General features: G+C 39.7%; 1 protein-coding gene across 1 annotated transcript in view; it reads left to right on the top strand.

Moving 5' to 3' along the window:
- Positions 1–22,783, top strand: part of lig1 (ligase I, DNA, ATP-dependent) — a 64,488-nt gene that overhangs the window by 26,332 nt on the left and 15,373 nt on the right. Inside the window, exons 15-23 of the mRNA XM_063462694.1 lie at positions 297–396; positions 630–715; positions 1,654–1,769; positions 5,370–5,465; positions 11,036–11,146; positions 13,767–13,838; positions 17,150–17,294; positions 17,870–17,952; positions 20,009–20,161. Coding sequence (XP_063318764.1) covers positions 297–396; positions 630–715; positions 1,654–1,769; positions 5,370–5,465; positions 11,036–11,146; positions 13,767–13,838; positions 17,150–17,294; positions 17,870–17,952; positions 20,009–20,161 — 962 coding nt within the window. The remainder of the gene's footprint in view (positions 1–296; positions 397–629; positions 716–1,653; positions 1,770–5,369; positions 5,466–11,035; positions 11,147–13,766; positions 13,839–17,149; positions 17,295–17,869; positions 17,953–20,008; positions 20,162–22,783) is intronic.

Here is a 22,783-nt window from a genome sequence, read left to right as displayed (position 1 = left end):
GTCATAGTTTAAATGTATCATAATTATTAATGTTAAACTGGGAAACAATATAATTAATTTGGACTTCACAGTGGGAATTAAATCCAATCTTCGCTCTTCATTGTTGAGCTAAATAAATAAATAAATGAATAAAAGTGAAGTGCAGCAATACTCAAGTAATTGCTGCAAGTCTTGTATATTTCCTGGCCTTTGAAGTGCTTCTGAACTCTCATCCAACAAATGTTAGGTCATACAAATGTTCAAACACTTGCAAAGATCTGTTTGAAATGCATTTTCCCCCCCCTCTTTCCTTATAGGTTTTCCTCCCGCTGTGATCGACGCAGGGAAGGGAATGAGTGCTGAGAGCAGGCGGGCGTGGATTGAAGAGAAGAGTCTCATTCTCAAACAGACTTACTGGTAACTGAAGCCTCAACAAACACCCTTGTTTCAATTTGCACTCTCTCCTCAGCACCACCACAATGCCTCATCGCCCCCTTTAAGTCCCGTCCCTCATTCTCCCTCACATTCCTTTTTGAACATATTGATTTTTTTCTTCTCTTTTTTTGGGAGGTGAGGTGAGGTGGGGTGGGGGATTCTTTCCAATCACCCTGTCTCATGTCTAACTCGCTGCCCTGCTCTCTCCCATACAGCGAGATGCCCAATTACGACGTTCTGATCCCCGTTTTGCTAAAAGAGGGCATAGACCAGCTGCCCAATCACTGCAAGCTCACTCCAGGTAAGCAACCAGTCAAGAGGCAGAAAGGTTGTAAGATCCAAAGCAGTGATTGGTGTGTGTTTATTGATCCATTCAGTGGAGGTGAGTCAGTTATTTTAGTTAAGTCATTTATCACAGAAAGATAGAAGATACCCTAAACTAAGGATTAGGTCCCAATTATACTCTTGTCAGGCTATTTGTGATAAGGAGACTTGGCACCAACGTAGGAAATTAATACAAGCCACCATCTGAACGATACTAAATTGGGAAACTAAATTGGCCGTTGTTGGTCAGTTAGAGCAATCTAGCCGCTATTTTGGCAGGTAAATAATTGTTCTTCAGGGGCCTGTTTTGTTCTGAAATGTGAGATAGTTAAAGGAGCTGGTGAGTGTTTGCATAACACCAGCCAATTTGGACAAAATGTTGCAGTCCTTTCATATTGGGCTTCTTGCTCTGTAAGCTGCAATTAAAGGAATTTGTTTGGTATATTTTCATTATATCATGCTATGTCTGCTGCTTTTGAAGCTTAACTTAGCAGCACAGCCCAAGGGAATGTGAGTCAGAACGTTAATATTGAGGCCAAATGGGAGTACAAACAAACTAATTTCGACTGTGGTTTTGTCACAGAAACAGTTGTGGGTGTGATGCTGATGTGTCATGTGGGAATGTGTCGTTGAAGCCAATTTCACATTTTCTTGGTTTATTTTATTTAAATTTTTTGTTGCAAAAGGATACGAGATTCTTGGAACCTGAAGCTCTGTTAGCACTAGCCCTCCTAGCGTTAGTCTTTCTCTACACAAGAACCAGAAAGAATGGCAAATGAATGGAAACTTCTCCTGGGCCAAGTCACAAATTACTTTCTATTTATAATTCATGAAAAATGTATGACTTTGGCTGTCTGGTTGTTTTTAGCCGTTTACTTACTCCAGTTCTCCCACTATTCACCCTTTTTCTTCCAGGTGTACCACTGAGACCCATGTTGGCTCACCCAACTAAGGGTGTTGGCGAAGTGATGAAGAAGTTTGACGAGGCAGCGTTCACCTGCGAGTACAAATACGACGGGGAGCGTGCACAGGTCTGTGTTTGTGCACATGGATGGCAAAGTGACAGAGTGCAACTGTTTGTTTTTCTTGCATTTGGCACCAGACATATGCCTGCTGAATTTTGCATGCATATACCTTTTGGCTGTGTTCTTTTGAGTATGAAGTATTGCTGTTCTGTGACTCTCACTGCCTGTTCACTTGACAGTGTGTATACGTGTGCCTGTGCCTATTCTTTTAAGATAAATAGTAGTGCTGCTTATACCTTGGGCCTGTGGGTAGAGTGAGCTACTTCTGCCACTGTGGGCTAGAGGGGAGGAGGAGGTGGAGGTGGTGGAAGGGGGGAGATGAAGAGACATGAGGCAAGAAGGTAGAGACAGAGAAGACAAGAGAGATCAGAGAAGGGAGTCCAAACCACAACAGGAGAGAAAAGAGGGTATGTGGAAATTTCGAGGGAGACGTACAGAAACGCAGCAAGAGAGAGATTGTAATGTAAACCCCTCCAGCTGTATTGTTAATTTTGGACAGTCATGCCAATAAAGTGCCTTTGAACTGAGTTGAATAGAGAAGAAGAAAGATGAAGAGCAAGAGGGAGAAACAGAAACAGAGGAACTGGATGCGAAGAGGGAGCGAGCCGGCGAGCAAGCCGTATGACGTCCTCCTCTTCTCTCTGGCCTCACTGCAGTGGACTTTACCTTAAATGGCCAGCAGGGGGACTCACGATTCACTACTCAACCTTCTGTGTGTGTGTGAGTGTGTTTGTGTGTATGCAAATGATTGTGTGGTCAGATATTGCAGCCAACAGAAAGTCAGCTTTGCTCTGTATGACAGCTGAAGGAAAAAAAAACTGTAAATGAGCAAAATAATTAGATGTCCCTGTCTGAAGGTTAAAAAATAGACAAAATCTGCAGATATCCTAGGTAGTTAATTTGAAAAATGGGGGTTAAACACATGTAATGGTTAGAAAAGAAATGAGCTGAATAGAAGAGACGTCACAAGGGCAAAAAAGTGGACAGTTGTTGTGCTAATGTTCATATCTCTGAGTATTAATGAGCAAAAGTTTCAATTAGTTTGTGAAATATCAGTTTGAATCCCTAAATTTATCTAAAGCTCATAATGTCTGTGTGAACAGACATGCAATAGATGTTTCTACTAGAAAAGCTAAATGACCGTATAGAAAAAGTGACTGTTGTGTGGATAACTTGGAAGCATGTGAGTTAAGCCACACATGGCCCCGCATACACTTGAAAAGAGAACAGACTACACCTGCACACAAGACAGAAAACCCAAAGCGAGCATTTATACAGAGAGAGTGTGAGAGATCAGCCTGATGATGAGCTGACCCAACAGTGTGTGTAACAATGGCTTGTTTGTCATCATTGCACTCGACACAGTATGGTAAACTTCAAGACATAACTCAGTTAGCTGATTGGCAAATGCAGTGAAAATAAGTTTATTACCAGAACAAATTTTCCAGCTGACATGGTAAACCCGCTGTGGTTCATTTCCCTTGGTACTAGTACCAGTCGGAAAAACAGGCAGTGTTTTGCTCCCTAGGATGTTAGAGCCATTCAGCAGTCGCCCAATAGTACAACACAAAGGCTTTTTATTTATCTTTATTTGGAGTGTTTAACAACACAGCAGCAGTATACTCATGGATACAGCCTGGTCTGTACTCTGTGTATGGCTTATTTAGTCACAAATACAAAGCGGTACTAGTACAGATGAAATGTTCTACAGTTTTACTCCATGTTTATGCACGCTACTGCCACCTCAAGGCCAACTTTACCCAGCGTTCCAGCTAAAAAGTCTGACTGGGAAGTCAGAATTTATGACTTTGTACTTCAAATGGAATGTAGCATTAGTTTCTTAAAGGGGAACTATTAGGCTTTTCCTTATTTTCTGAAATATGCATACTGTTACACTGGTAGATTTTCATGTTAAACATGGACATATTTTCAAATAATGAGTTCAGTGTATGCACAAGTAATCCCTGTGAGCCGAAAGCTCCTCAGATTCTTCTAAATGCTCTATCTCAAACAGTTTAGTCTACTTTTGACTCTGTTTGATGTTAGTGGATCTCCCTATATCTCATATCAGGCACACAGCTATAGCTGAGAGTACAGGAGCCCCAGAAGAAAGCTGGCTTAAAGGGAGAGGAGCTAAAACAGCTTGTTTCATACGCTGGATTAACTGAGCGGCTGCACCTAAACAAAGGATAAAATAAATGAAGAATATTTTGAACTGTGAATCAGTAAAATATAAATATGAAGCTACAACTTAATATATTTCCTCTTTTAGATGTCTGCATCATCTTCTTTTCTTTGTTTTACGTAACACTTGAATCAAACTAGACTGTCTTGCATTAGCAGAGGAGCAGCTGCTAACTTTTTCCACATAAGATGTGTTTATGCACATTATGCGGTGAACTGCAGATAACCCGTGTATTGGAAGAATTAAGAGCCTAATAGACAATTACTGTAGTTTTGTATATGAAGCACAATACAATAGTTAAAGTAAAACACAAGCCATTATGTTGCATATGTAGACAGCTGGATTGATTAAGCTAAGGTGTTTATCCTTTTGCATGAGATGGACTGCTGAAACACATTATGTGTCAATGTAGCTGTATTGTGATTTTTCTGCCATTTACTTGCTCATTTGGACATTTCGGTGACCTGACAGTTAATCCATTAATCTAGAAAATAATTGGGAGACTAATTGTTTGTTGAAGCCTCAGTTTAATGATCACCCCTACACTAGGTAGGAAAAACCTTTTCCTCTGAGTGACCATAAATATTGTCAGCTGTATGTTCCTTCAGAATACATATTTACATAAAGATAGTCATTAGTCTGGAAGACTGAACCGATTACCGGAATAGATCAACAGAAAACTGATGCTAATTTTTCAGGAATCCATCCTGTGTGCATGTATGTATTGATAATTCTTGCATGATTTCATAATCTTACTGTGTGGGTAGTTGCTCTCTTCATTCCCAGAACTTATTTCTTCTTTCTGTCCCCAAAGCTCCCACTTAATTGGGCAAAAGGAGCATTTGAATTTTAAGTAATATCAACTAAATCTTGGTGAACTGGTCTTACTAAATGAATTGAAGGTAATTTTAAATGACTTGGAATCGGTAAAATCTGACTGTGAATGTTATCGTGTCTATCTTTGTGTATTTAGTGAGCTGCCTGTCCCAGTCAGAACACTTTTGCACAAGAGATTTTAAATGTATCTTCTGCATAAAGAAGGATAAATGTAGCAGGCACCTCATGTGTAGACTGAATGTTTTCCTTTAAATATCCTGTTGAACAACATAAGTTATGATTTTATAATTGCCCGAATACGTTTGTCCTATCTGACACTTCAACTATTATACTGTTATCTTGGCATAATAAGAGCCGGTAACGAATTCCACCTACACATGTGGTTAGTTGTTAATAACAATAGCTGTTGTTCTTCCTCCTTGAGGTCCATGAATTCTTTACAAGTCGATCCATCTGTATCTGAATGCAACATCAAGTCTCTTTTTGTTGTTGTTGTTGTAATTTTACATGTTTTAACCAACACATAAATCATGCTGTTTTGTGTTTATCTATTTTATTGTGACTTTTTTTGTTTTCCTCTACAGATTCACATTTTGGAGAGTGGCGAGGTTCGAATATTCAGCCGCAACCAGGAAGACAACACCAGCAAATACCCAGATATCATCTCCCGCATTCCCAAGGTAAAACACTTCGACACCGCAGCTCAGCCCTTTGGGAGAGAGGAGAGTGTGATTGTCAAATGAGGCCTTTTACAGCGTAGCGGATAACAGCTGAACACATTTATCCTGCTCACTGCCTCGTCACTTTGGTTCTTCTTCTCGCCTATCTCTCATCTGTCTCGTTTCCATGTGCATACTTCTCCTTTCTGCCTTAGATTTGTCACAGTTGGAAACCCCTGTTCAGTTTATTTGTTCTTTCCTGTCCTTACTCTCCCTGCAATCATCGAGAGCTGCTGCTGGCCATTAGATTTCCTTTTTTGTTTTAAATCTACTGAGTTGTCCACTCAGGATGGGAATTTTAACCAGCTTGTCATCTCTCTAATAGATGTCAAAAACACACGTTGTTGCAGTTTTACCTTTAAATTTCAGCCGTGGGAAGGCTTGCCAAATTAGTGAGGATCTGCTTGAGTGGGGAGTGAGAAAAAGAGCACCACTACCTGAAACTTTGGCACTTGGCCTGAGGTTATCTGAGCGTGCTCACTGCTTCAGTGCCTGCTGAGTGTGTTTTTCTGCTGTAGTAAGGAACTGCAGTCAAGTACCAAATGAATCTACATCAGTTTGCACTCTGCTCTCGTTTATTTTGTTTTCAAGCCTTTTGTTGGATGCACAGCTATTATTGAAACGTCATTGACATTAAAATAAATTCCCATCTGGTCTGTGCTAATTAGAGCAGATTATCGAATCAGATGAATTCTCAGAATAGACGTGTAATATTTCTAATGGGTTCCTGTGCAAGAATTTATTAAGATATTATTAATTACTAGAGCTTGTTAGTGGAAACAGGTGGTGTTTCTCACAACAAATTCAGGAAAACAAATGGCACCACAACACCGGTAGCAAGAAAGCAAAAGAATCACATCATGTCATAATTTTGGTAAATTTCAGTTTAAGTATTTTAGTTTGCAGGTCAGACGTGACCTTTTGTAGAGTTCACACTTTGTTTCCTCATGTTGCAAGGTATTTTGTGGTGTCAAGGTTGTCATTAATTAGATCCTAGACGTGTTTTGTTGACTTCAAGGGGAGAATGCGAAGATGCAGACCTGAAGGTTGCAGTTGCAGGTCAAACATGCAACTAATTTTCCAGTGTATGACTCATGATGGTTCACAGAGGTCATGTTCCCTCCGGACGTCAGTACAGTCAGCCGTTAATTGTTCCAACCTGTGAACATATCATCAGGGAATAACCACCCCCCCAAATCTAATCAGTGTCTTGTGTTAAACTGATTGGCTCTTTATGTGCGGCTGTGTTTTGTTTTTAAATGCCTCTCTGAGTTCATCCCCGACTAAATCTGTGCTGCTTGAGTTTAGTTTCACTTCTACATTTTATCTATAAGAAGATATTTATAACATTTATCAATGATAATATCTTATTCTTTATTATTTTGCTGATAGAATCCAAATTTGTTTTCTCTAGAGGAGAAAAAACTGGACCTAAAGAGGTTTTTAACCCTTCATCCACAGAAAGCTGATGGGGTATTATCATCACTCCACCTCGTGGGTGGTGTGGACACCCAAGTTTGTTATCGTGATTACTCGGGAATGAGGTGACGTTGGATTTTAAAATTGATACTATAGTTCCATTTACTCAAATCGCAGCGACCTCGACCTCAAGTTCATGGTCAGAGGGCAACATTTCAGAAAAACTTTTAGGCTTTTCACATTTCTACCATAGATGCATTTACTAGGAGCCTGAGGGTCAACACCAGCAGCCACTAGTATTTTTGAAGTTGATACAATGGGGTAGTAAAATTGTTGCTCAGCTTCAATTAGTAACTCAAATGAGTAACTCAGTTACTCATTTGAGTAACTGAGTTTGACCATCTCCATTACGTTCATGCTGTTTATGCTTCTTAAAACATTTTCAGTGGTTTATCTGACTAATAGCATGACTTGCTTTGTTGTCCACAATATTGAAGAAGCTTGTGCTTCCGGAGTCAAATTCCTCATTAGTTTGTTCCATAGGTCTAACAAGCAGACATGTTTGTCTGCATTGCATTTCTGCACTTTGTGGTAAAAGCTCGCTAACATATCTGGCTAGAGTCCCCATCTGGTCCCAGGATACAGCTTCTGACTCCAGAAATGTAGCATGGCGGTGCCCACGATGCTAAAGTTAAGGTTTTAAGAATGTTGAGCCAAAACCAATGGCTGATGTCACAGTGCCTTTACCCTCCACAGTCTATGGTCTGAACACAGTGTAAGAAAAAAGCTGGTGTGCATAACCTCCACTTCCACAAGTTGGACAACATTGCTCAGCTTTGTGCAGCCTTCAGACAACCATGTAAAATTCTGGTTTAAATGAAATAACAAGTTTGGCGGCATGAGCTTGATGAACTGGACAGATTGGAACCAGTTTCCTAGTTCTCGATTCTCGTCTCTACAATACTTCTTTCCCATCGACTGTTGGCTGCGTCTGCCAGCAGTTGATAAATTGTCGATGTTCTTATACTTACTGACAGGTAGTTCTAACTTGGGACCCAGGAAACTTGTGGGGTGTAAAGGGTTAAACAATAACAATATTTGTATTATATGTTTCACTTAAGACCACCTAATTTACACTAACTTGTTTTATATAACTTCTTGATATCCTCTTTCACATTCAATGCTTTCCAACGACGGGGAACTCTCACGTCTTTGTGGGTTTAAGTCACAACTGCTTAACTTCATCCCTATTCAAATCGTTGAAAGCTGGCTGAGAAGCATTTGCATGATGTTCCTATCTTTCTCTTCTTTCATTCCCTTATATCTCCTTACTGTCAGTTTTCTAGGAGACCCTTTTCACTTCAGACAGTTTGACTCATCAAGCAGGAAACGCTTAGGTGGAACTAACATTAACGGCTGCTCTGGTCCATTAAGTAGTCGAGGAAGCCTTTCCAGTCGGTGTACAGTAACAAACCCCGGACCCAGCTCATCTAAGTGGCATAAAACCACCGTTAATGTTATCGATTATATATTATATTATTATGTGGTTTTCCTGTTTTGACATGTTATATTGTCAGCTATGAAAAAGATCTATAAAAAGTCTAAAAAATCCATAAAGAAAAGCTAGCAGACTGATGTGAAAGAGCTTTAGGGATTAATTGTGTTATTTAAAATAAGATTTTTTTCACAATAAGATTAAAGTTATTTGACCTTGTTTAGTTTTAAGATTTTAAAGCTGTTCACACGGTGGTTACATGAACTAGCATACCTCTGCCACATGGGAGGAAAGTAAAATCTCTTTCCTCATCCTGCTGGACAGTAGCTTTTTGCCAACATGACTCAAATGATAGCTCATATCTCACCTCAGTCAATCTAACCCCTGTATCCCATCTTCTCTCATAACATCTGCACTCTAACTTTCCCTCACACCGACTTTCATCTTTCTGATATTTTCCTCCCTTTTTTTTAATAACTTTAAAAGCTACACGGATCTTTGTCTCTCACACTCACCTTATTGCTCTCTCCGTCCACTTCCTTCATGTCTGCCTGTCTAATCATTCCCCGCCTTTCTTCTTCATTACGTCTTGATGATACTTGTTCAATTCTTCACTACTCCTGGCTCGCTCTCTTCTTTTTTCCCCCACCTCTCTTTCTCCACTCTTGTCTTATTCAGCCTCTCTTCCTCTCATCTTTTTTTAAGCTTTGATACTACCTGTCTGCAATTTCACCTTTCTGGTCTGCCTCTCTGCCACTTATACCCTTCTCTTCTCACTCCCTCTACACTTCTTACATATTTGCTCTCGCTCTCTCTTCATTGCCTGTCGACGATCTTGACTGGTGCCTTCTCTCACCTTTTTTTGTTTTTGCCTTCGGTTCCTTCTCATCCCTGTCTCCCTTCTCACCATTTCTTTCGCACCATTTTTTTCCCCCTTCCTTTTAAAACATTTTCTTTAACTTTTTTTTTTTGGTTCCTTCCTCCCTTGCACCTCTTCCTTCGCCTTGTTCTCTTTGCACTCCCCTTACCAGCATTTCTTGGATTATTTTCAGACTTTTTCTCCTTCGCTGTCTCTCACCTGTCTTTTTCACCATTATTGCCTCCTAAATTGCAAGAAGAAACAGACATAGTGTCAGATTTTGGCATCTTTGCTTGATTATTTGGATGACTCGAGATAGATTTGAGTGATGGCATTGCCTTTCTTTCTTTTGAAGTAATTTTCCTTTTTATGGGTTTGTGAAGTTAATGGTTCATAATTTAAGATGCTGAATTTCTTGCGCTTTGAAAATGGCTCATGTTGGTTATGTGAAGTTTTTGTCTCAGAAATTGATTACTGATCATTAATGTGGCAGACAGTTAATTGAAGAAAATACTTAAATAATCATTTATATTGCCTATCTTGACATTATGATTCGTGGCAGTGTGTCTGTGTGTGCCAACACACTTGGTGAGCACACTGACTGAGTTAAACTTCAAACTAACCCAGGTTGCCTGCATGGAGAAGATGGTTTGATTAGATTTTACAGCACCTTGCTGCATTATTTTGCATTTTAATAAGGGGAAACCAATTTTCCCCAAGCTACCACAGAGCCTTAAAGTTTCAAATTATGAATTAATATTAATACATTAATATTAATAAAGATGCATTAATTAGTAATTAATTCATTACTTAGCCTAATAATCTTATGAGGAGAACTGATTGTGTTTGATATTTCAGACTGTTTGCAAACAAGCTGTTACCTCTAAAGTGTCTGTTACGCTTAGCTTTGATTAGGTGTCTGATTACCTTTCAGATTTCCTTCGCTAATAAGTTCCCAGTCTGATTCAGATTAGAAATGCAGACATTTCGAGGTATCCTACAGGTCCCCAAATTGACCAGGAAGTGAGGGATTAAAGCCTCACACACATGATTTGGTGGCTCAGCTAATTAGCAGCCGCTCAGTTTGCTCAGTTTGATCTTGGGATTCGGCTGTGATGGTCAATATAATCTGCCCATGAGCTAGACGGTTTATTCGCAGCTTAAACCCTATCAGTGTCTTCCTGCGCAGGGAAATAACTATCAGCTGCCAAAGCCTTTAGTTAATGCAGAAATGATAAACAACAAACTGCAGAATGTTTCTGGTGAAGCTTTTGACCAGACGTGGGCGTCTGACCAAAAGAGGGGGCGTGCTTAACAGTTTGGAAACTGTCTGAAAAGAAGAGGCTTCAGTTATCAGACATGACTGCTCAAGAGTAGCAATAAATGTGGGGCATAAAAAATGTTAATGTGCTGTCTTCCAAAGCATTTGGCAACAAATTGGGGGCAGCTGCGGGTCCTGAAACGACCTGAACATGTCTTCAGTATGATTGCCTCTGTTCATGTCTTTGAAAAGCGCCAAGTTGAGTCTCATACAGAGTTTGAATCTCTGAGTTTGTCAGAAGATTGAAAGTGTCATTGAAGTAAATCCAGCAGTCTTCTGTTTGCTACAGCAGATGTTCCCTATATGCAGTCTGGCTTTTTTTCCCCCTTCATCTATAAAAAATCTTTCTCATCTCTCTCATCTCACTCTTGAGCGCAATCTTTTATCTTTTTGTTTATCTATTTTTCTTTGTTGCTCTGTCACGGTTTTTCACGCAGGTGAAGAAGGACTCTGTTGTATCCTGCGTCCTGGACTCTGAGGCGGTGGCCTGGGATCACGAGAAGAAACAGATCCAGCCCTTCCAGGTCCTCACCACCCGTAAGAGAAAGGTATGGACAGAGCGGGATGTAATAGGGAAGAGGAAAGGGAAATAAAATGGCTGTGGTGTCATAAAGGCAGAGAGTAGGAGATAATGAGAGGAGAAAGGAGGAGGAGTGAAAAGGTTGAAGAGAGAAAACAAGACAGAGATAAAGACTTGAAGGTAGAGTAGAGCGAGATAATAGTGTGAAATGATCCGGCAGACTGAGGGTGATGGACGGAGAAAAAGCAGACAGAACGAGGGGGAGACTGATAAGTAGGAGAAGGAAGAGTCAAATGGATCGAGAAGGGTGGTGGTGGTGGCTGAGATTGCAAATGTCAGCAAGGTGTTTATTCAGTTTTGATCAGACTAACGGCCTCTTTCCACTACACCAATCACATTAGAGTGAAACTGCTCTCTTTACTTTCTCTTTGTATGCATGATGCCATCCTTGTAAATTAGGAAAAGAGAAATGAGGAGGAAAATACAGAGAACGTGGTGATGGAAATTGCTGAAAATGATTATCTTGATGACTTTTTCTTTTCCTTTTTCTTTCTTTTTCTTCTTTTTTTTGGATACTGTTACTGCCACCATGAAACTATGATTATTTGTAATGACGGTTTGATGCACATACTGATTGTTTTGCCCTTCTGGCATTCTGTAACATCTCAACTGCTTCAATACCACAAGCACACTTCCTGAAATGAAATATTTCTGCTGAGGAGATGAAACCCGATATGCACTAATTAAACATTATTAATGAGCGGAGAGGAAAGTAATGAGGGTGTGAAAAGAAGAATTAAAGAGAGAAATCCTTCAGGTTTAAAGATTGCGGTGTTTTTTTGTAATTTCTTTTACATTTTTTTTAGTTGTTGCTGTTTAATTCTTCCATCCAGTCCTTATCAGATCACTCACAGAAGTTTGGAGAACTGAACCTGCAAGTCACACTTTACAAAATTATCTAATCTGACTATCTTATCTATCTAACTAATAATTACCTGAAGGAAATGTTGATGAAGCTGAGTATGTATTTCATCATGAGCTTCTTATATGTTGGTGACAGATGTATGAAAGTTAGTTGCAGATGGAATTTGGCACAGATTTGATTTAGTGTCAGATTGTACTTTAGTACTGACATAAATTGGTGGGTTGATAGGTTACATAGTTAGTTGTTGTAGCTCATGCCTTTAAAAAATAAACCTTAAATCTTTAAAATCACCATGCTTAGGCTTGGAGGGGGTAGTTTAGGCCACGTGGGGAAGTAGGCTTTCAGTACACTGATGTTAATGATCATGATGATCTGTTTAAAACAACAGTTGTTGGCTTGAGAATAAACTTAGGAGGTAAAGTTTGTTTGAAGAGTGTTTCATACTTAAAATAATCAGATGCCTTTAAGATCAGCTGTGGTATTGTTTTCTTTTCACGTATATAAACACATTTGAACAGAGGTTTTTAAACTTTTTGACCTTATTTTGAGATGACTTAAGAATATTTACTTGGAAAGGTTATATTCATCTGAAATAAATAATGACTATTAATGAAGTATCCCAAATAGGCAAACAGAGGCTTGTTAGCAGAAGCCATCAGTTGAGTCCCAGTGGCACATTTTGTTAGTTAAGCGAAGTTTATCATGTTTATCAACGCTGACTGATCAGCCTTTTCTAACTATGGTAGCACAGCTGAAACTGTTTCTGTTGTGCATCAGCCTCTGTGGGTTCAATTACTGTCCAAAAAAAGAATATTTTTATAAAAGTGGTCAGTGATTTTGTTTTAAGCCTGCCAAAAAACTGAAGATTTCATGCTGCCATGGGCACTGCTCCCTTCTCAAATTCGCACACACTAACCAGAATAGAAGGAGAACTGGGAGACCATAATGCACAACTGAGGAAGAGTCTGTAGTCTCAGAAGCGGACACCTCAGTCTGTGCCGCATTGCACTTCTTGGCACGTCACTGCCATCGCAGAAAACTGGGATTGTTTGAAATCAGGAGTTAAGAATGTGTATTGCTGTGATTGCATGCAAACAAATGCCTCCTGAGATCTTCTCTGAAAAGCATTGCTTCATTGTGCTACTAGTGGTCAAAAACTGCACAGGGGTACCCTTTTAAATTTTAATGATGCAACCTGATTTCATACATCACTAGTTTGAAACAAGCTAGTATCTAATAAAGAATGGTTTCACAGACAGAGTAATGGATTTGTAAATCGCTTGTGGAGCCTTATCCCCGGAATTCAACATTCCTTAGGTTCCATCAGGGGTGTGCTGGAAACCCAGTAATAAGGTCGAGTTGGGAAAGTAGAAACCAGCAGGGGTAAACAAGGAGTGGAATAAACAGGATGAGGTTCAAGAAAGGTGAGAGTAGGAGAAGGAGAAGCAGAAGAGGTGAGTGAAGTGAGCAGAGGAGCAGGAAGTAATAGGCTGAGAGAGGGCGAACACAACAGGGAGGTGTGATGCTGTTAAGAGGTAGACGGGAAGACGGGAAGGCTGGGTGGTTAACTTTCAACATGAACGGGGAGAGAAATCAAAGAGCGCTTTGTAACAAGTCCCAAGGTTGGATGTAGCGATTTGTGAATAAGATGCGTCTATTTGCATATTTTTGTCAAAGGGAAAAATATTAAAATGTATCCATGTGTGTTGATGTCTCCCTGCAGGATGTGGATGCCTCGGAGATCAAAGTCCAAGTGTGTGTGTACGCCTTCGACCTCCTCTACCTCAATGGCGAGGTAAGGCCTAGTGATGATGATGAAAATCTTTCCCAGAGATCTCTTAAAAAGCTCCTGTTTTCTTTCTTTAAACCGCTGCGCGTGTTTATTGTTTGTGAGTACCCGCGTGCCTGTCGCCCGCCAAGTTGCCAGCATCGTCCCTGAATGCCAATGATGCTGCTTCTGGAGGCCGTAACTACATAATGATTGTAATGCTCATTGTAATTCCAACGGGGTGGGTGTGTGTGCGCGCGTGTGTGTGGGTAGGTGTGTGTCTGTCTGAGAGTGAGACGGTGCCGTTTGCAGGCATTTTGTATGTGTTGTGGGTGGTAACTGTGACTGAGTGTGGGATAGAGTATATGTTTCTATCCAAATAACGCTTAGTTTTTAAGCACATTTCTTAAGACTGCTAAAGAAAATCCTAATTACTGTTTCCATCTTCCGGTGCCATGTGAGTTTTCCCAAGTGGACAGAAACAAAATTATGTAATTAAAAGACCAATACTGTCTTCTTAAGTTGTGCCATTTCATTGCTACTTCCTCCTAATATGGCATTTATGCAAATGTGATGAATTAATTTTTCTCTGTATATGCATGCTTTGTCTTCTTTATGGCTGTTGCCCTTTATTTATTAATTTATTTTTTGTTTATCTCTCTCCTCGATTAATTGGAAACCTCCAATTGCCTTTGCCCTATAGTCCTTGTCATTGCTAACGCTGTTGTTGTCCTGGGAGGGTTTTTTAATGCTATTCACACCAGCTACCTCCCCTGCTAAGGCCTGACCAACCAGCAAGAGCTATTAGTCAGCAGTAGCCACCACACAGGACACCAAGGTCATGTCCTTGGTGCTATTTTTTAAATTATTTATCTACTTTAGGGACCTAATATTACACATACACTGCATATGCTCATTTTGTTGGGTTCATTTTTTTAAGACAAGAATATAAAAGGAGGGAAAATAAATAAATTTGTGGTTTTAACGCATTGGGGTAAACAGATTTGTATGACTCATACAAAGCTTTCTATGAGCACTGGCTGGCAGCCGTACAGCAAACTAATAGTTCAAGTCCAGCTTCATCCGTCTCATTATCCTTCGAGATTTCTCTCCCTTGGTGGATTTGAACTTGCTCTTTTTATAAATCGGTCTTGAATCCATGTAGTGACACAAGTCCTCCTGAGTTTGAACACAAAATACTGCCCAAACTTCAATTTATCGCTGGCAACACAGCCTCCATAACTCTTGTGCAGAAAGGAGACAGAAGAACGGCACAGAGAATGAAACAAAATAAACTTTGTAAAGAGTCACAGAAATTCTCTCTTTAGATAGATATAGAGAATTTTGTAGATATGACAGATTGGCAGAGGTCAAGGAGCTGTTGTCAACTAGGCTAGAACTATAATGGCAATAATGGATATGAATTAATATGTTGTGTATTTGCAGATGGGCATGTTCACTCTTACTGTAAAACATTAAAACATTTACAATCCTGTGGGGCACTGCAGGCATGGCACTTAGACTTTGAAAAGTAAAAAAAAAAAACTGTAATAATCTAGAATTTGATAATGTATTGTGTTGACCTGCATTTAAGTAAAATTCAAGAATGTTGGAGGGCTTGAACTTTTTTCACCTTCTGAAATTGGGCATGCTAGAAAAAGTTTGAGAACCCCTGGTGTACATGATGAAATGATAGTGAATGTAGCACCAAACTTGGCTTTTTAAAGTCTTCTCCCCCTCTTGCTCGCTGCTATATATTCTTGCAGAATACCAGGTGCATGTCCAACAACCTCTATGCCAGAGCACACTTCAGCTTTGTATTAATGCATGTCACCGTGTCACAATATGCCAAAGTCCTATTTCAGAGCAATGACACGTATAAAGACAAGAGCATCATTAAGGATTGGCATTGCCTAGCTGTTATGCCAAGCTACTGTCAGAGTGTATAAATCCATGTGCTGCCAACTACAGGCAATTGACACATGTCAAATGACAATATAGATGTAAAATTTACCTCAATTATAATCAAAAAGTCAAAAGTAGACATAATGTGAAGATGTTTAAAAAATGCGATTCCAGTCAAAATCTGAACTCCTAAGGGTATGATCCCCCCGCAGCTTCCCACAATCTTTTGGGGTTTCTGGTCAGACAGAAATTGCAGCAGTATTTCAGTGCTGCGACTAAGCTGAATAAAATGAAGCATAAAAAAAAAAAAGAAAAACCTTGCAGTGTCATCATTAATTGATGAAACCTGCATCTGTTGACCTTTAATGTATTGTCCTCTTGTCAATGTTGTATGTGGGTGCTTTGCTGCTTTAGCCAAGTGTTGTCTGACTTGTGATATTTAGGAGAATATGTGGCCTTTTCAGTTATTTTTAACGGATAAATTAAACTCTAGTAGATGGTTAGAATCATCCTCGCAAAGAATGTGTGGAACGAAAGGTTGGCTGTGCCGTAGCGTAGCTTGCACCAACTCGTTACATGTCTCTACCTAGAAATGTTGTGAACCAACTTTTGTAAAACAAAATGTAAAATGTAATAGGCTGTAATTATTTTTCATGCTCTTAATGCAAAAGCAGCAGCCTTTTGGTCTGCCAGTATGACATTTCCTTGTTTTCAGAGCTCCACCAATCTGTGCGTAGACGCTTCTGTTTTCTGAGTTGCAGTAATTTCAGTAAAAGCAGTGATTTTCAAATAAAGCTCACACCTGTCACCTCACAGTTTTTTGTCAGTCAAATGAATTAAAATAAAAGTTGAATATCAGTGAAATTCCTCCCGACAAAATATAGTTGTTCAACTTCACTCCACATTTTCCCCTCCCACAGCCCGCTGACAGCGGCCCTCCAGTTCCCTTACAGGTTGAGGAAAAATTGCAGTAAGCATCTGTTTATCTCGTACAAGCTTCAATCGCCATTGATTGTGGAAAAGTGCATATATGTAAGTGTAAAAGAAAGTCGACACTGTAGCATAGAACAATCACCGAAGGTGTAATTTCAGAACGTTGCAGGCTGCGTCGGCCTCATTGTCTGCATACATTTCGAGTAAGGGTATAAATCGCGCATAAGACTGTATGTTCTGCAGATTTAAGACTGCTCGCGTGTGTGGCTGTGCGTGCACACGTATACGTGTGGGTGTTTGTATGTGTGCCCAAAGCTGCCGTGGCTGTGTGTCTGTGAGTATACTCTGAGACTGTGTGTTTGTGTATGAGTGGGTAGATGGTTGAGATGGCATTTCATCCTTGTCATTGCAAGGCTCCGAGCTATAGAGAGGAAATGGTTGTAATGATACAGTTTTGCCATTTGTAATTGTGTGTGTGTTTCTCTGTGTGTTGTGTTTAGTCCCTGGTGCGACAGCCATTGTGTCGGCGTCGGGCTCTACTGAGAGAAAGCTTCTCAGAGGTGGAGGGAGAGTTTGTGTTTGCCCGATCCATCGACTCCGACAACACCGACACCATCGCCGAGTTCCTGGAGCAATCTGTCCGAGGTGTGTGCGTGCGTATACGTGCCGGTTAGATGGAGACAGGCTTTCTTACTTGTTTTCCTTCCTGCTGTCTCTTTGTGTCTCATAACTTTTTTGTGTGTGCACCGACTGTGTACTTTTTTCCTCGCCTGCTGTCCCTGTGCGTCTTGAACCTTTTTGTGTGTGTGGGGGTGTGCTGTGCGAGAGATTCATTTCATTTGTGATTTTGTGCGAGGGCTTTGTGTGTAGTAGCCGTCCTTTCCCTGCATGCCATCCCTTTGTTTGGCATGTGTGTTTGTTGTGTTGTGTGTTTGCATAAGAGAGACAGGACTTGTTAGTTGTGTAATTGAATTTTCTTGCGTTGTGTCTGTCTGGCTCTGTTTACGAGGAAGCACATAGAGCTGTGTTTCCCGTGCGTCTCTTTGAGTTATACGCCGGTGTCCTTGTCCACTGGCTGTCTTTGTGTCCTCAACCTGCTTTTGTTTTGTGTATTTCAAAAGAAGACAAAGACCTTTTATGTATCTGAAAGATAATCTCTTAATTTCCTTTCTGCGTAGCAGGAATCGTGTGTTGGAGTATTAATCTGTTTGTGTGTTTAGACTCCTGCGAGGGCCTCATGGTGAAGACTCTAGAGAAGGATGCCACCTATGAAATTGCCAAGCGCTCTCATAATTGGCTCAAGGTGTGTGTGTATGTGTGGTGATGCGCTTCAGTTTTGTTACCCATTATTCATTTACATTCACGTCACACACACACACACACTGCCTAACAACGTGGATGTGCACTTACCCTATCATAAAGTTATGACACAAACACACATATATTTAGAGTGACTATAGAAAGACCATTATTTGCTTCATGGTATGCTTAGAAAGTCCCAACATTTGCCAAGTAAAATGCCAAATCGTACTTTATTTAAAGGTAAAGCCTTCAAGGTCATCTTATCTTGCACTCCCTGGAAGTCCCGTTCTTACCCTGAACCACAGACAAGCCCAAAACAAACAACTGACACAACTTCTTTGTCAAACTGACATGACTTTCAATTGTTGGATCAGTAATGGCGATGAGAGCTAAGACTCTGGCTACAACCCAAGCAATTTTTAAAGGTTTCCACTTGAGGAATCTGCAGTTTTTCAAGCCCACAGGTAATATGTCAGATGTAAAGTACAATCAGAAGCCTGCTCATTTGATATTTGCTGTTTATTTTTGTTTTGTTTATTTGCTTATGCCATAGTGAAGCAGCCATCATCTGTCTTTCCATAATTCAAAAGAATCGCTGCTCCTCCTACTGTACCAGTCAAAATGTACTCAAACTGGAAACACAATGATCACCTAATTGGTCTTCATCCAAATAGTGCTGAAGGTCTCATACAGGCACTTTTCCATTTTCACGAAAACCACTATTTCTACTAGACTTTTGGTCAGAGTTTTGTGAAATTTCCAAACAATTATCTTCTAATGAGTCCAAGCTGTGCTCAAGGTCACTTTTGCCATTTTACAGGCACTTTTCCAGTTTCCTCACATAACCTTCATGCACACGATTTACACTTTTACCAAATTCTTACTCCTGATCTATTTAACAATATTCAATAAAGCTAACATACCTTGATTCTGTTGAATTTTGCATATTCAACAAACTTACAGAAATGCCAAATTATTTATTAGCACACATTGCATACAGATGGAGATGATAATGATCATCGATGAGGTGATCATGTTGGTTGAGACCTTAATATTACTAATTATACTTTTACTATTATACTAATACCAATAATGACCAATTCCATGAGATGCTAATGAGGAAAATGAGTTACTATGTCACTGATTTATAAGTTTGATATTCACATGGATGTGGACTGTGACTTCATCTCTAATGGTGAGATTTTCAATGCCTAGCTCTGTTCAAGTGAAAAGATTAATCAGAAACATGAACTTTGCAGCAGCATCTGTAAGCACTCAGCATACCTAGACAGCCTTCGCTCACCAGATTTGCCTTCTTGAGACTTTTTTGAGACTTCCTTTTCTCCAAAATGATGGTCAAGTTTAATGAGCGCCATTTTTACACACTGGAGAAGTTCCAGTATACGTCATAGAAGCGCAAGAACAAGGGGAGGGAAGGGGACTGAAAGAGGGTGATCTCAAAATGCCTTTAACACCAAAGGTGTGCAGAGGTGCACGATGAGACAGCCTTGAAGGGAATATCTGCCGAGTCGAAATCACGTTTTTGATTTTCAGCATCAAAGTCTAGGATTTTTTTTTTATCCGTACCTGGTATTCTAATTACAGACATTTTTTTTCTCAGGTTTCTGCTCAAAAATATAAACACAGATAAGTGTAACAGATTTTGAATTTTTTTTTTTTTCTGCACACCTCAGTTGATTACACTGTTGTTTAAAACGGTTTCATCCAAACTGAGTTTGAATTTCTGGAGGACATTTTTAAACTACCAGGTTTTCAACTAATTCACGCAGCATTCAAAAACTGTGACGGTTCATACTGTTTAAAAAAAAAAAAAAAACACATGAACATACCCTCAGGCATTTAATTTATGCACAGATAATTCATACACTCTGGAGTCATAACTGATTACTCATTTAACACTATAATTTTTTTAAATTTTTTTTTTAAATTGCAGACATTTAAAGTCGCACATTTTATTTGCCTGTGTTGAACAGTGACCAAAACTTGGGGTGATTTATACATGAATGTATTTCTCGCATGCTGTTATCCTCCCCCAGTTGAAGAAGGACTACTTGGAGGGAGTTGGAGACACAGTGGACCTGTGTGTGATTGGGGCCTATCTGGGGAAAGGAAAAAGGACAGGCACCTATGGGGGCTTCCTGCTGGCTTGTTACGATGAAGAAAATGAAGAGTTCCAGTCCGTCTGCAAGGTATGTGTGTGTTTTTTTTGTCTCATGTCTATGTAAAAAAACATAGACATAAGACTTTTTTTAACAAGCAGCTCTATATATGCATAAAACATTAGTATAGATTAAAAAAACAGCTAGATGACAACATCCTCAATTTCCTTTCAGAAAAGTAGCACAAAGTTTATTTTCTCCCAGTCTGACTGTAAGGAATATCTGCGCTCTATAAACATCTTTGAATGGCCTTGCATTCCTGGCGTTCCACATTAAACATCTCCAGAGACACTATTTTAATATTTTCATCCAGAACAAGTGTGTCAACATTTCCAGGCAGCTGTTGAGTCCTTCAACTCAAAATGTTAATCAGTGTAACTACATTTTGACCTGTGGCTTTTGATGCATGTAAACGTGTGATGTGTGGGAGGATAGTGATAAAAGGTCTTTAATAGTGCAGCTAATTTTCTGCTTAAAGATAATTAATTTTGACATATTTTATTGTTTGTCTTCTGTGCAATGCATATTTCACATCTTTGTATTAAGGTGCTCTAGAGTGTGGAGTGTTAATTAAGTGCGAAGGTTTTTCTGTGTGTATGTGTGCTGCTTTTGCCTCTTATGTGTGTGGGAGCTGTGTTTGTGAGTCTGTTTCGCGCTTTGAACTGTCGTGCTTCCCCTCAAATCCGAGTTAGAGGAAAATCGTTGTGTCCACAAGTGTGGAGGTGTGACTGGATGCGTCTTGGAATAAGTGGTAAGCATATATTGGAACATGCGTGACCACTTCAGTGTGTATTTGTACGTGTGTGAGATAATGACAGTGTGAACAAGTCAGAGTATGACTCCAGCACAGAGCATAAATTCAGCCTCTCCTCTGTCCTCCTAAAACCTTTCATCTCCATTTTTTTTCCGTCTCTATAACTTTTATGTCTTTATCCGGAGAAAAGGGATTTAGAGAGCAGCGAACACACACACACACACACACACTCTCTTTCTATAACATCTACTTACACACATTCACACCTGGGAGCTCATTGGTACAACCGCAGCGTTTACGCTTTTGGCCCATGAGCTGCTCCAGTGGAGCCGATGGAGGTTAAAGCGACCGTTAAAGATCCACGTTAACTTTTCGGGCAATGCTGGTAGTTTTCTCTTTTTCAAGCTTTTTCATCTGTAAATGGAGTTCATATTTGAGATCACTATCCTGAGTAAGTACAGCTAGGCAGATGTACAATGGGGGAAATAATTGTTTGATCCACTGCTAAATTTGGAAGTTTGCTCACTTAAAAAGAAATGAACAGTTTGTGATGTTTGTAGTTGTTTCATTTTAATGGGCCGAGAACATCAACCAAAAATCCAGGAAAAAAAACCACGTAAACGTTATAAATTGATTTGCATGTCAGTGAGTAAAATAGGTGTTTTGTCCCCAAGCAAAACATGATTTAGTACTTGGTGTTTGCCAGGGAAAATCTAATTGATTCAGAGAAGGCGAGGGAGGAAGTGCTGTGGTCAGATGAAACCAAAATCAAACTCTGCCGCATTTGGAAGAAGAGAAATGCTGAGTATGAACATTGTCCTCACAGACAGGCACGGAGGTGGAAATGTTATGCTTTGGGGCTGTTTTTCTGATGAGGGTACTGGACGGAGCCATGAAAATCTTGGCTGAGAACATCTTTAATAGGTTGTGTAACAATGACCGGCATATCGCTTAACATATTGCTAAGGCAGCAAAGGAAGAAGAAGCACATTAAAGTCATGGAGTGACTTCTGCAAACCTCAATCCTATAGAAAATCTGTGGACAGAGCTGAGGCTTTGATTTGCCAAGCGACAGCCAAGAAGCCTAAAACATTTATAGACTTTCTATAAAGAAGAATGGGCCAAAATCCCTCCAGAGATGTGTGTAAACCCACTGACTAACTGCAAGAAACATCTTCCTGCTGTGCTTTCCAACAAGGTTTTCTCCAAAAAGTACTGTTTCGTTTGGGAATCAAATGCTTATTTGAGTCAGTGATGTGCAAATCAATTTATAACTTTTATGTAATGGGTTTTATTTTCTAGAGTTTTGGTTGGTAGTCTCTCTATTTATTAAAATGAAACTACCATAAAAATTTAAGACCATTCATTTCTTTGTAAATTGAACAGTTACAAATTCGGCAGTGGGTGAAATAATTATTTCCCAAGCTGTGGATAACAAAAGATGGAGTGAAAATTGTAGAAGAAGTCTGGTTTTTAGCTCTTCATTGATTTTTATATCTTTTCTTTTGCTCGTGTTGATTTTATCTGTAGTGCTTGAAAATCCTTCATTTTTAGGAGATTTTTTCAGTACGTTGTGAGTAATTTTTTATTTTAGTTTTTCAGTTCAAAGATCCAAATGTAAAAAATGCTGAATGAGCCACAGAGGTGACAGGTTCACAACTATCCTGTCAGCTTGGCCTGCAGCGTCCAGTCTTGCTAATATTTTTTAGTCCTCCCAACTCTTACTCTCACTTGTCCAGAGTTTGGCTAATTTCAGATCAGATAAAATCTCCAACTGTGAATTGCACTTGCCCGCATTTTATTTGAGCTCATTTATGTGAAGAACAAACAGTTACCTCTATAGCTTCTCTTCCCAGAAGGAGAGGTACAACACACATTGTAAGGGATATCACGCCCTT

Source organism: Pelmatolapia mariae, linkage group LG18 (genome assembly GCF_036321145.2).
Source record: "Pelmatolapia mariae isolate MD_Pm_ZW linkage group LG18, Pm_UMD_F_2, whole genome shotgun sequence".
Classification (NCBI taxonomy): Eukaryota; Metazoa; Chordata; class Actinopteri; order Cichliformes; family Cichlidae; genus Pelmatolapia; species Pelmatolapia mariae.
Note: the sequence above shows the minus strand (reverse complement) of the source record. Positions and strands in the feature narration are given on the sequence as shown.